This window comes from Ranitomeya imitator, chromosome 2 (genome assembly GCF_032444005.1).
Source record: "Ranitomeya imitator isolate aRanImi1 chromosome 2, aRanImi1.pri, whole genome shotgun sequence".
Lineage (NCBI taxonomy): Eukaryota > Metazoa > Chordata > Amphibia > Anura > Dendrobatidae > Ranitomeya > Ranitomeya imitator.
Window position 1 is genome coordinate 215,687,234 of NC_091283.1, and position 15,107 is coordinate 215,702,340.

The 15,107-nt window shown below is 42.1% G+C and overlaps 1 protein-coding gene across 1 annotated transcript in view; it reads left to right on the forward strand.

The window, feature by feature from the left end:
- F8 (coagulation factor VIII) overlaps positions 1-15,107 on the forward strand; it is a 203,430-nt gene that overhangs the window by 182,811 nt on the left and 5,512 nt on the right. The window contains exons 21-24 of the mRNA XM_069748570.1: positions 1,440-1,525; positions 3,643-3,798; positions 6,175-6,319; positions 6,779-6,927. Of these exons, the coding sequence (XP_069604671.1) occupies positions 1,440-1,525; positions 3,643-3,798; positions 6,175-6,319; positions 6,779-6,927 (536 nt within the window). The remainder of the gene's footprint in view (positions 1-1,439; positions 1,526-3,642; positions 3,799-6,174; positions 6,320-6,778; positions 6,928-15,107) is intronic.

The following is a 15,107-nucleotide window of genomic DNA, read 5'->3' on the forward strand; positions in this document are numbered from 1 at the left end:
TATACAATGGCAAAAGACAATTTACAAGAGTAATAAACTTTATCTTTTCCGTAAAATAGCACAGTGCTCCAGCTATTACAGACTCAAAATACAGTATGTCTAACAAGCAAATGTAAACAATAAATGAGTGATGATGCTACTCTACATATAACCTCCCTGGCCTTTACTAAGCAGGCCACACGGCTCCCGTGTACTGACTATTGAAGCCTACACTAGGCCCTAACAGGTGCACAAAACAGGAACAGACTCACGGTGATGTTGGAGAATCAGGTCCAGTCCCAGGGGGGCCCCCAGCAGTCTAATATGGTGGTGCGCCCGACTTTCTGTCAGCTCTGTGAAACGTGGTCTTCTCCTTGCTTCTGGATCCTAGGGATGCTCCTGGAAACTGTAAATCCCTTTCTCTGTATCTTCGTTGCTCTCTTGCAGCTATATCAGGACACAGTTCTTCTCTCTTTCAGCTATCAGCACAAGTCCTCTCTGCAGCAGCCTCAGCTCACAAACGCTGCTGCAGCTCCACACCTGCACTCTGCGCAGACTAGTTCATTACAACGATTATCGCAGGGGAGAAGCAGAACATTCCATCACGCCAGACAAGGGGGTGCAGCCTCTTAAAGTGACAGCGTGTTCCTTACTGTCCATAGCAGCACCACCCTCTTACACAGGCACCACTGTAGCAGTTTTGCAATTTTCACTCAGCAACATCCACTGCTCCTTATTTCTGGAAGACATCCATGTTGTCAAAATCATCACTACACCTGTAGATAAATTCCCAGAGTAGGGGGATTCTGGTTTTCTAGCAATTTGGGGCTCTGTATATAGAATATGCAATCTGTTCTAGGAAAATCTGCTCTCCTGGAGGCAAGTAGCGCTCTGTTCCTCCCGAGTCTCTCCATCTAGCTAAGCAGTACTGTGCAGCCACATATGGGGTATTACTACGCTCAGTAGAAATTGTGGGACACATTTTGGTGCCATTTTTTTACCCATTTTCCATGTGACAATGTAAAATTTAGAGCTAAACTAAATTTTTGTTGTAAAAGTGTAATTATTTTTTCTTCAGCGCCCAATGGTAGAAAAGTCTATGACACACCGGTGGTGTCAATATGATCACTGCACCCCTAGATGAATTCATTGAGAGGTGTAGTTTGTAAAATGGGGTCACTTATGGGGGTTCTGCTGTTCTGCACCTCAGGGGCTCTAACTATGGGACATGGCACCCTCAAACCATTCCAGTAAAATCTGCATGTAATATGGCGCTTCTTCCCTTCTGAGGTTTGCGCTGTGCCTCAACATTTTTTCTCGATTATATGCATTCCAGAGTTATTATCACATAAAATTACAATGTCTTGTCAGAAAGGTGAAACCAGGCTTTGGCGGTAAGAGGTTAATAAACATATTTTCCATTATTAAATTAAAATGTAGTTCATTTCACATTTACAAAGGTTCCTGGATCCCATCACTAGCCAGACTGAAAAATACTGGATCAATAAATGCATGGAGTGCGGACACTGTGAATTCCTGGCTACAGGTAAGAGACAATCCTTTCCATAGTACCTACTCAAAACCACCACAGATACAAAAGTATAAAAGTAAATAATTAAATCTTTATTATGCAAATTATTAAAACATTGAAATAGGGAAAGGGAAAAACCCTGCAAAGACAAAAAGTGCTATACAATCAATTTACAAATAAATAAATTCATTAAATATACATAGTTTTGACAATACTTGTATAAAATATTACATCAATATTCTATTGTAAACATGATTAGTGACATTTAATACAGGTATTATGGTTCCATCTAATGGTTGTGTGCAAAAAATGCAGTAAAAGAGCTATCTACTATATAATTGTCTAAGGGTCACTTCAGTCTTTCTGTCTGTCCTTCTGTCTGTCACGGATATTCATTGGTCGCGGCCTCTGTCTGTCATGGAAATCCAAGTCGCTGATTGGTCGCGGCACAACAGCCACGGGCACAGTCCGGCGGCAACATGGCCGCTCCTTACTCCCCGCAGTCAGTGACCCCTCCATATTCCCCTCCAGTCAGCGCTCACACAGGGTTAATGGCAGCGTTAACCGACCGCACTATGCCGCGGTGTAACGCACTCGGTTAACGCTGCTATTAACCCTGTGTGACCAACGTTTTACTATTGATGCTGCCTATGCGGCATCAATAGTAAAAAGATCTAATGTTAAAAATAAAAAAAATAAAAAATCGTTATATACTCACCGTCCGTCGGCCCCTCGGATCCACAACAGGCCTTTCCCGCTCCTCGCGACGCTCCGGTAACCGGTCCATGCTGCGATCTCGCGAGATGATGACGTAGTGGTCTCGCGAGACCACTACGTCATCATCTCGCGAGACCGCAATGCACTCTTGAGACCGGAGCGTGCGAGGGGTGTCGGTAACCACTTTGCTTGGATCCGGGGGCTCTGATAGGTGAGTATATAACAATTTTTTATTTTAATTCTTTTTTTTAACAGGGATATGATGCCCACATTGCTATATACTACGTGGGCTGGGCAATATACTACGTGGCTGTGCAATATACTACATGGGCTGTGCAATGTACTATGTGGGCTGTGCAATATACTGCGTGGGCTGTGCAATATACTATGTGGCTGGGCAATATACTACGTGACTGGGCAATATACTACATGGGCTGTGCAATATATTACGTGGGCTGTGTTATATACTACGTGGGCTGTGAATGTACTACGTGGGCTGTGCAATATACTGCGTGGGCTGTGCAATATACTATGTGGCTGGGCAATATACTACGTGGGCTGGGCAATATACTACGTGGCTGTGCAATATACTACATGGGCTGTGCAATATACTACGTGGGCTGTGCAATATACTACGTGGCTGTGCAATATACTTTGTGTCTGGGCAATATACTATGTGGCTGGGCAATATACTACATGGACTGTGCTATATACTACGTGGCTGTGCAATATACTACGTGTCTGGGCAATATACTATGTGGCTGGGCAATATACTACGTGACTGGGCAATATACCAGGTGACTGGGCAATATACTACGTGGCTGGGCAATATACTACATGGCTGGACAATATACTACATACTACGTGGCTGGGCAATATACTACGTGACTGGGCAATATACTGCGTGATTGGGCAATATAGTACGTGACTAGGCAATACACTGCGTGGCTGGTCAATATACTACGTGGCTGGGCAATATACTACGTGGCTGTGCAATATACTACGTGGCTGTGCTATATACTACGTGGCTGGGCAATATACTATGTGGACATGCATATTCTAGAATACCCGATGCGTTAGAATCAGGCCACCATCTACTATAACATAAACTTGTTGCCCTGCAAGTAAATATATTCACGTAAACATTGTAACAGGCTCCCTTGGTGCTAGGGCTTCACATTGCACCCACCTGTACATTTCCTCTCCAAACTATCATTTTAATCACATTTGCTCCCCATTTATCTCCACCTTATCTTCTCCACAGTTGTCTGACCAGTTGTACATGTATGAGAAAATCCTTGGCATGCCACCCTTCAGACATAGAGACACGTATTCGATAATTACAGTTAATGTATATTATAAGTAATATTATTGCTTGTTCCTCATCTATTAAATGATATATCACTCTTTTCCAGGTGGACCTTCTAACCCCCATGCTGGTCCACGGCATACAGACACAAGGTGCCCGCCAACGACTCCTTTCTATATACGTTTCCCAATTTCTTGTATTCTACAGCTTAAATGGAAAGGAATGGAGCCCATATCAGGGAAACACCAGCAATAACCAAATGGTATGTGCTCAACAGATAAGAACAGTATTATACCGCCACAAAATGTACACTGCTCAAAAAATAAAGGGAACACTAAAATCCCACATCCTAGATATCACTGAATGAAATATTGCAGTTGTACATCTTTATTCATTACATAGTGGAATGTGTTGAGGACAATAAAACCTAAAAATGATGAATGTAAATCAACATTAATATCCCACGGAGGTCTGGATTTGGAATGGTGCTCAAAATCAAATTCCAGGCTGATCCAACTTCAGTGGAAATGCCTCACAACAGGGTAATGATGCTCAATAGTGTGTGTGGCCTCCACGTACCTGTATGACCTCCCTACAATGCCTGGGCATGCTCCTGATTAGGCGGCGGATGTTGTCCCCAGGAATCTGCTCCCAGGCCTGGATTAAAGCATCAGTTAACTCCTGGACAGTCTGTGGTGCAGCGTGACGTTGGTGGATGGAGCAAGAAATGATGTCTCAGATGTGCTCGACTGGATTCAAGTCTGGTGAACAGGCAGGACTATTCATGGCATCAATGCCTTCATCATGCAGGAACTGCTGACACACTCCAGCCACATGAGGTCTGGCATTGTTATATATCAGAAGGAACCCAGGGCCAACCGCACCAGCATATGGTCTCACAAGGGGTCTGAGGATCTAATTTCGGTACCTAATGTCAGGCTACCTCTGGCAAGGACATGGAGGGCTGTGTGGCTTTCCAAAGAAATGCCATCCCACACCATTACTGACCCACTGCCAAATCGGTCAGGCTGGAGGATGTTTAAGGCAAAAGAATGTTCTCCATGGCGGCTCCAGACTCTGTCACGTCTGTCACATGTGCTCAGTGTGAACCTGCTCTAATCCGTGAAGAGCACAGGGCGCCAATGTCGAATCTGCCAATCTTAATGTTCTCTGGCAGATGCCAATCGCCCTGCACGGTGTTGGGCTGTAAGTTCAACACCCACTTGTGGACGTCGGGCACTCATACCACCCTCATGTAGTCTGTTTCTGACAGTTTGAGCAGACAATTAGCCTGCAGGAGGTCATTTTGCAGGGCTTAGCACTGCTCCTCCTGTTCCTTCTTGCACAATAAGGAGGTAGTGGTCCTGCTGCTGGGTTGTTGCCCTCCTATGGCCCCCTCCACGTCTCCTGGTGTACTGGCCTGTCTGATATCTGCTCCATGCTCTGGACACTGTGCTGACAGACACAGCTACCCTTCTTGTCACAGCTCGCATTGATGTGCCATCCCGGAGGAGCTGTACTACCTGAGTAACTTCTGTGGATTGTAGATTTTGCCTCATGCTACTGTACAGTACCCCCACAAATTGCAAAAGTGACTAAAATAGCCAGAAAGATTGAGAACAGAGAAATGGTCTGTGGTCACCCCCTGCAGAACTACTCTTTTACAGGGGTTGTCCTGCTAATTGTCTATCACTTCTACCTGTTGTCTGTTCTATTGGCACAACAGGATGAGAAATTGATTCACAATCAGTGTTGATTCCTAACTGGACAAATTGATTTCACAGAAGTGTGACTGACTTGGAGTTGCATTGTGTTGTTTAAGTGTTCCCTTTATTTTTTTGAGCAGTGTATTTCAGGTCTATGATTTTGATTGATCTTGATCTTATCTTCTCAGATAAGACACTATTTGCGCTCTTTCCTTCAACAGTTTTCATAGGTCTATGATTTTGTGACATTGATCACCAGTTGTTTTAGTTGAACAAATTAAGGGACAACATCTCCTAATTTTCATATATTCAGTATATTTATTACATACTTTGATTTAACCTATCCCCAAAAAAAGTTAAAGAATAACCTAGTGGTTGATACCTTTTAATGGCTAACTGAAAAGATGGTAACAAATTGCAGCTTTCGAGACTACACAGGTCTCTTCATCAGGCATTGACTAATACAAAATCTGAAGAATCACATATTTATGCACGACACAGCCCAGAAATAAAGTCATTGATAAGACAGGTGGCGTGAAGCAGAACTACCATTATGTGAGAGTGATAAACAGTTGTGTCCATAAATAATGGAACAGTTCATAGATAACAGTTCCTTATCTATGAACTGTTCCAATATTTATTGCAAAGACCCAAGACACAAACCATCCATGAGTTTATGTGAAAAACAATAACTTAAATCCAATTTGCATAATTATTTGGATCGGGGTGTATGTTCATTTTTAAACCATTTGTGTTATACCCAAGTGGACACATTACTAAAATGTGCTGCCCTTGATTGGTTCATATTGTCATCCAAAATCTATCATTTAGCTGCTCACGAAATAAACATGTAAAGCTGTTTTATCTACAGTATATTATTGCAATTTTGAATTATATCTGTGTTCATTTCCGAGCATTATATGTATTTTTAGGTATTTTTTGGAAATGTAGATTCATCAAGTATCAGAGAGAACCACTTTGATCCTCCCATTATTGCTCGTTTCTTACAAATCCACCCAACACATACAGGAGCAAGAGCTGGACTGCGAATGGAACTTTTTGGTTGTGACCTTAATAGTAAGATTCTTTATGTTTTTGCAATAATATTTGTAAATTATTTATTCACACGCGTATACATTGCACACATATACGGTAGAATGGAAAATCTGGGCCATATTTTTTTTTTTTTTTTGAAAAATGTGAAATTTAAAATTCGGAATGTACAAAATTTAAGAATATTACTTTCCACCGGATACACAAATTTCCAAATCTTTCCTACAGCCAGCTAATAGTATACACGAGGCGTATTGGGATGCAGTAATTTCTGAAATTGAAAATCTGTTGCATTGATCAGAAATGGGTAGAATTGGCAGCACAGGTTTCTACAAGCCCAATATGGATGAATGGGATAGATGCAAAAATTGACCTGCGCTGTGGACGTCAGTTTACGCTGGACTCTGGTGCAACTAACTTTTACCATCTTGGTTTAAATCAATATTTTTTAAATTTTTGACATGTTGTCTCTTTATTTTACAGGTTGCTCATTGCCCCTTGGTATGCAGTCAGGTGCAATATCTTCTTATCGTATATCTGCTTCCACTTACTCGCATTCTATATTTTCTTCATGGGCTCCCAATTTAGCCAGACTGAACCAGCAAGGTCGCGTTAATGCATGGAGACCACGGGTATGTTTTATTGTTTTTGGAACAAATGTATGTTAAACGTGAAGTTATTGCAGAGGTCAGCGGTCGCCTCGCAGCTCTAAAAAGGGCAATTATGGACAGGCTTTGCATCGGCTATTTGTTGCATGTACCCCACTCAGGATATGGGGGCGATACAAAGGAAACATGAGTTCTTGTTGGTATCCTGGGGAAATCTTACTCAGGGTGACCATTAATTATAATCTTTCACAGTAGAGCTGAGGTAACGGTTTACAGCCACACAGCTATGACACAGTATTGAACTAGAGTTGATCACAGGGGTTTTATTCAAGCTTCTTTTCATCACGCAGAATCACTTCTCTTCATGCAATGCTTCATCAACATATATGAAAGTCTCTTCACAGATAACTTCTCATCACAGATAACTTCTCTCCACACACAATGTCTTAACCAGCGCAGAACTGTACCTTGCTAATGCAGTGAGGTTGGGGGAGGGGGATGAGTCCGGTGTTGTAGCTCTTTCATTTCTATCGTGATGTAATAAAGATGATTCTGGCCGTCCTGACTGCTTTTATTATTACAGCAATCGCTTCCCAGGAAGAACTGGTTTATACAGCTTGTCTGATTTCAGTCTGACAGGAGACTCTCTAGCACACACCTTACTCTTGGACACAATAATAACTTTCCCAATATCCCCTGGGGCTGAGCTAACCACTCCCTGTGTGCTATAACCATTTTAACCCATATATTTTCTGGATCATTCAAAATAAACAGTGCAGCTTCTATCTGTCACATATTCCAACTACTATGTCACAAGGAAGCTACGAGCTTCATCCTATAAACCCTGCATAGGAATGTGGACTTACACAGAAACCCTGTGCTGAGTCCTGAGAGTAGCCGCTGGCCAGTGGTGCAGGCTGGCAGAAAGAATAGCCCTATAGCCAGGTCCGATCTAGGAGGTACAAGGAAGAATAAAATCAAAATTGTCAGGCAGGAGAATGGTTAGTAAACATGCAGAGGACAGAATCAGGAATATTCAGAGAAAACACAGGAGATCCCCAGAGCTAATCTAGCTTTAACTGGTAGTGGATAGCAAGACGTCAGGATATTAAAACACAGACTAGACAGCAGTCAGCAAACACTAACATAAGCTAACACGTGAGCTCCCAGGGCAAAGTCCTGTAATGTACCGGTGAATATTACCTGAAAGTGAAGTTGGCACCAGCGCACACACATTGCAGGACTTTGCTCTGCCATTAGTAGCTTGGCTGTGTATATCAGTCACGACTCCTGCAAAAGATTGCACTGATAAAGAAGTGGTGCCGTGCAATCAGTACGACATCTATTTATACGTCATGACAGATACTTATGCATATAATGCCAAGGGGTTAGGGTTAGGTTAACCCTAACCATTTGCTTATTACCACTTGGGTCTATCCTCATCTTCTAAATAAAATTTGTGCTCCAGACCAAAAAAAACCCCAAAACATTGGTTTTGGTCAACAAGCTACTAAAAAGTTCAAGCAAGACCCTTGAATAAAAAAAAATTACTAATCAGCTACTTGAAATGGAAAAAGCATTTTTTCCCAGGATGGGAGGAAACAAAGTAGAGAAGATAAATGTTCACATAATCAGACATGGCAGGTCTTATGTGTGATGGAACGTTTGAGCTCATTGTTTTGGCTTTTGCAGAACAACATACGAGTATAATCTGTAGAAGTAGAGATAGCGACTTCGATCTTGACTACAACGCCTTTTTTGAGTTATTGGAAGCAGAAATCATAGGAAGACAAAGCGGCTGCTGTGCTACATCGCAGATAAAGTGCAGGCTGGAGAAATTCAGATGTTCTGGCTTTGAAATGCCACAGCTCCCACATTACCCAGTGGACGCTCACAGGAGAAATAATGACCACATTGTTGTAATGATGCTTTACAGGGCTGACGGGGATAAATGAGTTTAGGACAAGTGTAAAGCAGTAATCTTGGACGAGGCCGAATATGAAGATGACTGTAGTGACAGTGTCTGATGAATGTCAACAAAGCAATTGTGTCAAGTGATATAAATAACGAGGCCGCGATACATCAGATTTATAATATTACCTGGGTGCAATCCATGTTCTTATAGTCTACAGGTGATCCATGCCTAAACAATCATATAAAAAGAATTATTTCATATATAGGATACTGTAAGGCAGTAAGGTAGCACCGTATGCAGTGAAAAGGCAGTGACCCACAAAGTTCAAACACAAAAGTCTCTTTAATGTGCTACTCTTCACTACATTAAAGGTCCAATTCACACAAGTGCAAGTGTTATCAGTGCTCACTTCACACCAGTCCATTAGAATACATAGTACATGGCTTTAGATTGCAGTCCCTAAACAGGCCGGACTTCCCTTTGTCCAGTTTCCCTGGGCGACCGCACGCCGGAACCAAGTCTTGTATACACACAGCTTTATATGTTGCAGACACTACATCCACCAGTCCTCCTCTGACTAGTTTCTGTTGGTGTCCATCACTGCTGTATCACAGTCTCTTTACTCACACAGCCGTACACAGCCCAGGATATCCTCCGGATAGCAGCCGGGCACCATATCCACCTGTTTTGCAATCGTTACACACGCCGGTCCACCTCCGGTCACAGGACATCCACCTCTGGCCCTCACACACCTGAGACTCCTCAGACTCACTAAGACCTCACTAAGACTTCACTAACCCTTTCCTGCAGGGCTTTTAACGTAGAAACCTGTGGCTTCCTGCCACATGGAAAACCCGGACCGGACATGAAACTGACTGCACCACAACATACTGCAGTCAGTTTCAAAACACACATTCCAGAGCCAGTTTTTCCTACATCTGTCTTGGACAACAGCATGTCCTAGACTACACTTATTTTTATTATTTCTAAACTGCATTGCAGTCACCGCTATGCCCGTGACTGCCATGCACACCTATAGATTTAATTTGTCTCCATGCAAAACCTGGGAAGAACACATGGCGACCCCTACTTATGACATTGGTCACTGTTTCACCATTGCAATACCAGCTACACCTGCGACGGCAATACCCCCTCATGGCCTTACTACGCCTCCGTGCGCATTCTGGGGAGCATAAACAGCGCCCCTAGCTGTAACAGGGGTCACTGCCTCACAGATACAAAGAAAAATATTGGGAATCCCACACATTACACCTAGAGGAACTTTAATGACATCTCATTCTGAATCCACAGTCATTAATATGGAGTTATGTGAAACAACACCGTGAGCACAGCTACTAAGTGGTGCTATAGTTAGGCTCCCACGCCATATACTAAATTAACATAGAACTTAGCACTCAACTTGGGATGCTTGAACAGAAGAATTTTATTTTGCAGTATACTCAAAACGTTTCGGTTCAACATGGACCTTCTTCAGTTACTACAAAATGCAAAAAGTGCAAATAAACGCAAGAAACAAAACAGCAAAAGTATATACAACAAGAGAAAGAGGTCGGTCAAATTCAATGTAGTCATACAAAATATGTAGCAGAAATAAATCTGACAGGGAATACAGGCCAAAATCTGCGCAGCAATCAAATATGGGTGTAGGGGGGAGAGGAAGTGCAGGACCAGTGGTAGGTACGTGTCAGTGTGACGGAGGTATCTAGGGAACATACCGTATACGGAATTCATATGATGGATGTGCCCGGAAGTCAACGGGCTAGAAAAAATCTATGAAGGGGACTGTAAAGAACAATGGGGTTACCAGAGGGTAAGGTAGTGGACCAGGGAGAGAGACATATAAGTGTGTTGTTTTGTTTCTTGCGTTTATTTGCACTTTTTGCATTTTGTAGTAACTGAAGAAGGTCCATGTTGAACCGAAACGTTTTGAGTATACTGCAAAATAATATTCTTCTGTTCAAGCATCCCAAGTTGAGTGCTAAGTTCTATGTTAATTTATTAATATGGAGTTAGGGTACCGTCACACACTGCCATTTCGATCGCTACGATGGTACGATTCGTGACGTTCCAGCGATATCGTTACGAAATCGCTGTGTCTGACACGCAGCAGCGATCAGGGATCCTGCTGAGAATCGTACGTCGTAGCAGATCGTTTAGAACTTTGTTTCGTCGCTGGATCTCCCGCTGTCATCGCTAGATCGGTGTGTGTGACACCGATCTAGCGATGCGATCCAGCGATGCGTTCGCTTGTAACCAGGGTCAACATCGGGTAACTAAGCGCAGGGCCGCGCTTAGTAACCCGATGTTTACCCTGGTTACCAGCGTAAATGTAAAAAAAAAAAAACAGCACATACTTACATTCCGGTGTCCGTCAGGTTCCTTGCCTGTCACCGCTGTGCTGTGCTTTCACTTTACGGCCGGCAGTCACAGTGCGGGAAGCAGACGGCAAGGGACCTGACGGACACCAGAATGTAAGTATGTGCTGTTTGTTTTTTTTTACGCTGGTAACCAGGGTAAACATCGGGTTACTAAGCGCGGTCCTGCGCTTAGTAGCCCGATGTTTACCCTGGTTACCCGGGGACCTCGGCATCGTTGGTCGCTGGAGAGTTGTCTGTGTGACAGCTCCCCAGCGACCACACTACAATTTACCTACGATCACGGCCAGGTCGTATCGCTGGTCGTGATCGTAGGTAAATCGTATAGTGTGACGGTACCCTTAGACTTCCAATCTTCTAGACAAGATCTGTCACTCCATGAAAAAACACATTTTCAAAGCCTAGCGAAGGAAAACTTTATACCACTCTATCCAGCGCTTGGCATTCAATGTGCTTGGTGATGTAAGGCCTGTGAGCAGTTTTCTTGGCCATGGAAACCCGTTTCATGAAGTTCCCGATGCAGTTTTTGTGCTCATGTTAAAGTCAGTAGAGACGTTCCCGATCTTTATGTGACCTGTAAGCCACTCCATAGCTGAGCTTCTGTGGTTCCTAAAGGCTCGCGCTTCATAATTATCCACTCACGGGTGATTGCGGAATATTTAGGAGGAATTATATGTCACAAAGTGACCGATATCGTCCTATTAGAGGACCATGCTCAAATTCAGTGAGTTCTTTAGAACAATCCATTCTTTCACAAACGTGTTTAATGGCGGCCTGCATGGCTAGGGGCCGGCGGTATGCAGATCGCATGCTTGTGGTCACATGGCAGTGCCAGACAATCCTGACAGTATGCAGTGTGCGCCGCGCGTTGTAAGGATTCAGACGTGAGCAATCACATAGACTGACCACAGACTTGTAGCAGAATATCGGACACCTTTAAAGGGACATTGTCACCTGGATTTGGAGGGAACAATCTTCAGCCATGGAGGCGGGGTTTTGGGGTTTTTGATTCACCCTTTCCTTACCCACTGGCTGCATGCTGGCTGCAATATTGGATTGAAGTTCATTCTCTGTCCTCCGTAGTACATCCCTGCACAAAGCAATCTTGGCTTGCGCAGGCGTGTACTATGGAGGACAGAGAATGAACTTCAATCCAATATTGCAGCCAGCATGCAGCCAGCGGGTAAGGAAAGGGTGAATCAAAAACCCCAAAACCCCGCCTCCATGGCTGAAGATTGTTCCCTCCAAATCCAGGTGACAGTGTCCCTTTAAGGACGAATGTGGTGGAGTTTCTGCAAGAAGGCATGTCTGTAATCTTAGACATAGTATTTCACAATTCACCACTGTAGGACGTTACCTTTTGTTTTAATGTACCGTTCCCTTGGAAAAGTATTCATAAACTGTGAACTTTTCTAAATTTTAAACTCCCACAAACTGAAATATTTTTTATTTGGATTTTATGTGATACCAACACAAAGTAACGAGTATTTGTGAAGTGTAAAGGAAATAAGACATTTTCTAATAATTTAAAAAATATAAATCTGAATATTGTGCCGTGCATTTGTATTCAGCCCCCTATGTCAGTACTCTGTAGGACCACCTTTCTCAGAAGTTACTGCTGCAGTCTTTTGGGGTCTGTCTCTCCAGCTTTGCACACCTAGAGGTGACATTTTGCCCCTTCTTCTTTGCATTCTCGCTCAGTGAGATTGGATGGAGACGTCTGTGAACAGCAATTCTCAGGTCTTATCACAATGGGATTCAGGTCTGGACGGTGACTGGGTCGTTCACACACATAAATATGCTTTGATCTAAACCCTCCATTGCGGCTCTGGCAGGATTGAACAGTGCCCTGTGAAAATGTTCAGATCTTGTGCTTTTTTTTTCCCGAACCTAACCATGGTTTACTCTTTTCCACAACTTTATCCCTGACCTGTCTGGTGGGCTCCTTGGTTTCCATGATGCTGTTTAATGTCCTCAAACTTCTGAGGCCTTCACAGAACAGCTGTAGTTATACTGAGCAGAAATTACACAAGTCGACTCAATTTTCTAATTATGTGACTTCTGGAGGCAATTGGGCACTCAGGATTTTATTTAGGGGTCTCAGACTACAGTGGGCTGAATACAAATGCACCTCACAATGTTCATATTTATATTAAATAATTGGAAAAACAAATATATTTTCCTTTATACTTGTGTTGGTATCACATAAAATGCCAACATTTAAGTTTGTAGATGTATTGTGAAAAAATCTGGAAAAATTAGCGGGGTATGAATATTTTTTCAAGGCATTGTAACTAGTATCTTTTAATACAATTGTTACAGATACGTTTGCATTATAATTCTGTTTAATTGGGTGTCTACATGTATATATCAGTTGATATTTTCATTTCTCAAAGATTTTGCTTTTTACAGTTTCCTTTTTGTTCCTTCCTTTCTTCGAAGGGCAATAACTTTATCATTTTTCCGTCCCCACAGCCATATGAAGAGCGCATGTTCACTATATGGTAAACCTTACCTGGCAATATGATTCCCCAAGTCAGTCCGAGTGCGCAGATACCAAACATGTATAGTTTATTTTTTATTTAAATGGTGAAAAAAAATTGAAAATTTGTAAAAACGAAATTTGTCGCCACTTTCCGAGACCCGTAACATCTTTAATTTTTGGGATATGGACCCGTGGGAGGGATTATTTTTTGTGCATTGAGCTGACGATTTTTCTGATACAATTTTGGGGTACATCCATTGTTTCGATCAGTTATTTCATTTTATTGCGACGTTGTGGCAGCTGAAAAACCATAATTAATCATTTCAATTTTTTTTTTCTTCTTGCTACGCTTTTTACCGATCCAATTAATTTATTTTATATTTTGATAGATAGGACTTTTACGAACTAAGCGATACCAAATATGTGTATCTTTATAATTATTTTATTTTTGGACTGATTTGAACTTTTGTATTTTTTAACTTTTTAAAAATATTTTTAACCACGTTTTTTTTCACCTTTTATTGTATTTAATAGTCATCTTACGAGCCGGAAGCTGCGATCTTCCGATCTCTTGTGCTATACATAGCAATGTATCAGGAAAGCAAAAATAAGAGCAAAAACTGCCACTTTTGTCCAGCTGATATGTCCTCTTTAAGAAAACTTTTTACTTGTGAATGATGATTTATTTCACCTATTACTAATCACCATGCTTCAGATTCTGTAATCCTCCCTGTGATAAACCTGGTGACGTTAGTCTTCTGTAAGGCAGGTCGGCATTCTTGGCGTTAGGCAGGTGACATTTCATCACCTACTTCGGCCGATCTATTTCTGCTATCGGCTGAGCAGTTTCCGGTTTTTCCTGATTTGTTTTGGTTACTGCAGTTCACACAAATAAACCAAGAGCCTCCCATGTGCTATCTTCTGATGGAAAATAAAGGGCTGCACAATGAACGACAGCAGTCATATATTTCCTTCACCAGCCTCAACCATCTTGAGATACTAACCCCTTTCACCACTTGAGATTTTTCGTTTTTGCTTTTTGCTCCCCTCCTTCCCACAGCCATAACATACTTATTTTTCCATCATTATGGCCATGTGAGGGCTTGTTTTTTGCAAGACGAGTTGTACTTCTGAAAAATTCCATTGATTTTATTAGTTTTACCATATAGTGTCCTGGAAAATTGGAAAAGAATTACAAGTGCGGTCAAATTGCCAAAAAGTGCAATTCCACAACTGTTTGGTTTTTTTTTCGTTACCATGTTCACTAAATGCTAAAACTGACCTGCCATTATGATTCTCCAGGTCATTACGAGTCCATAGACACCAAACATGTCTAGGTTCTTTTTTATTTAATTGGTGAAAAAAAATCCAAGGTTTGTAAAAAAATAAATTAAAAAAAATAAATAAA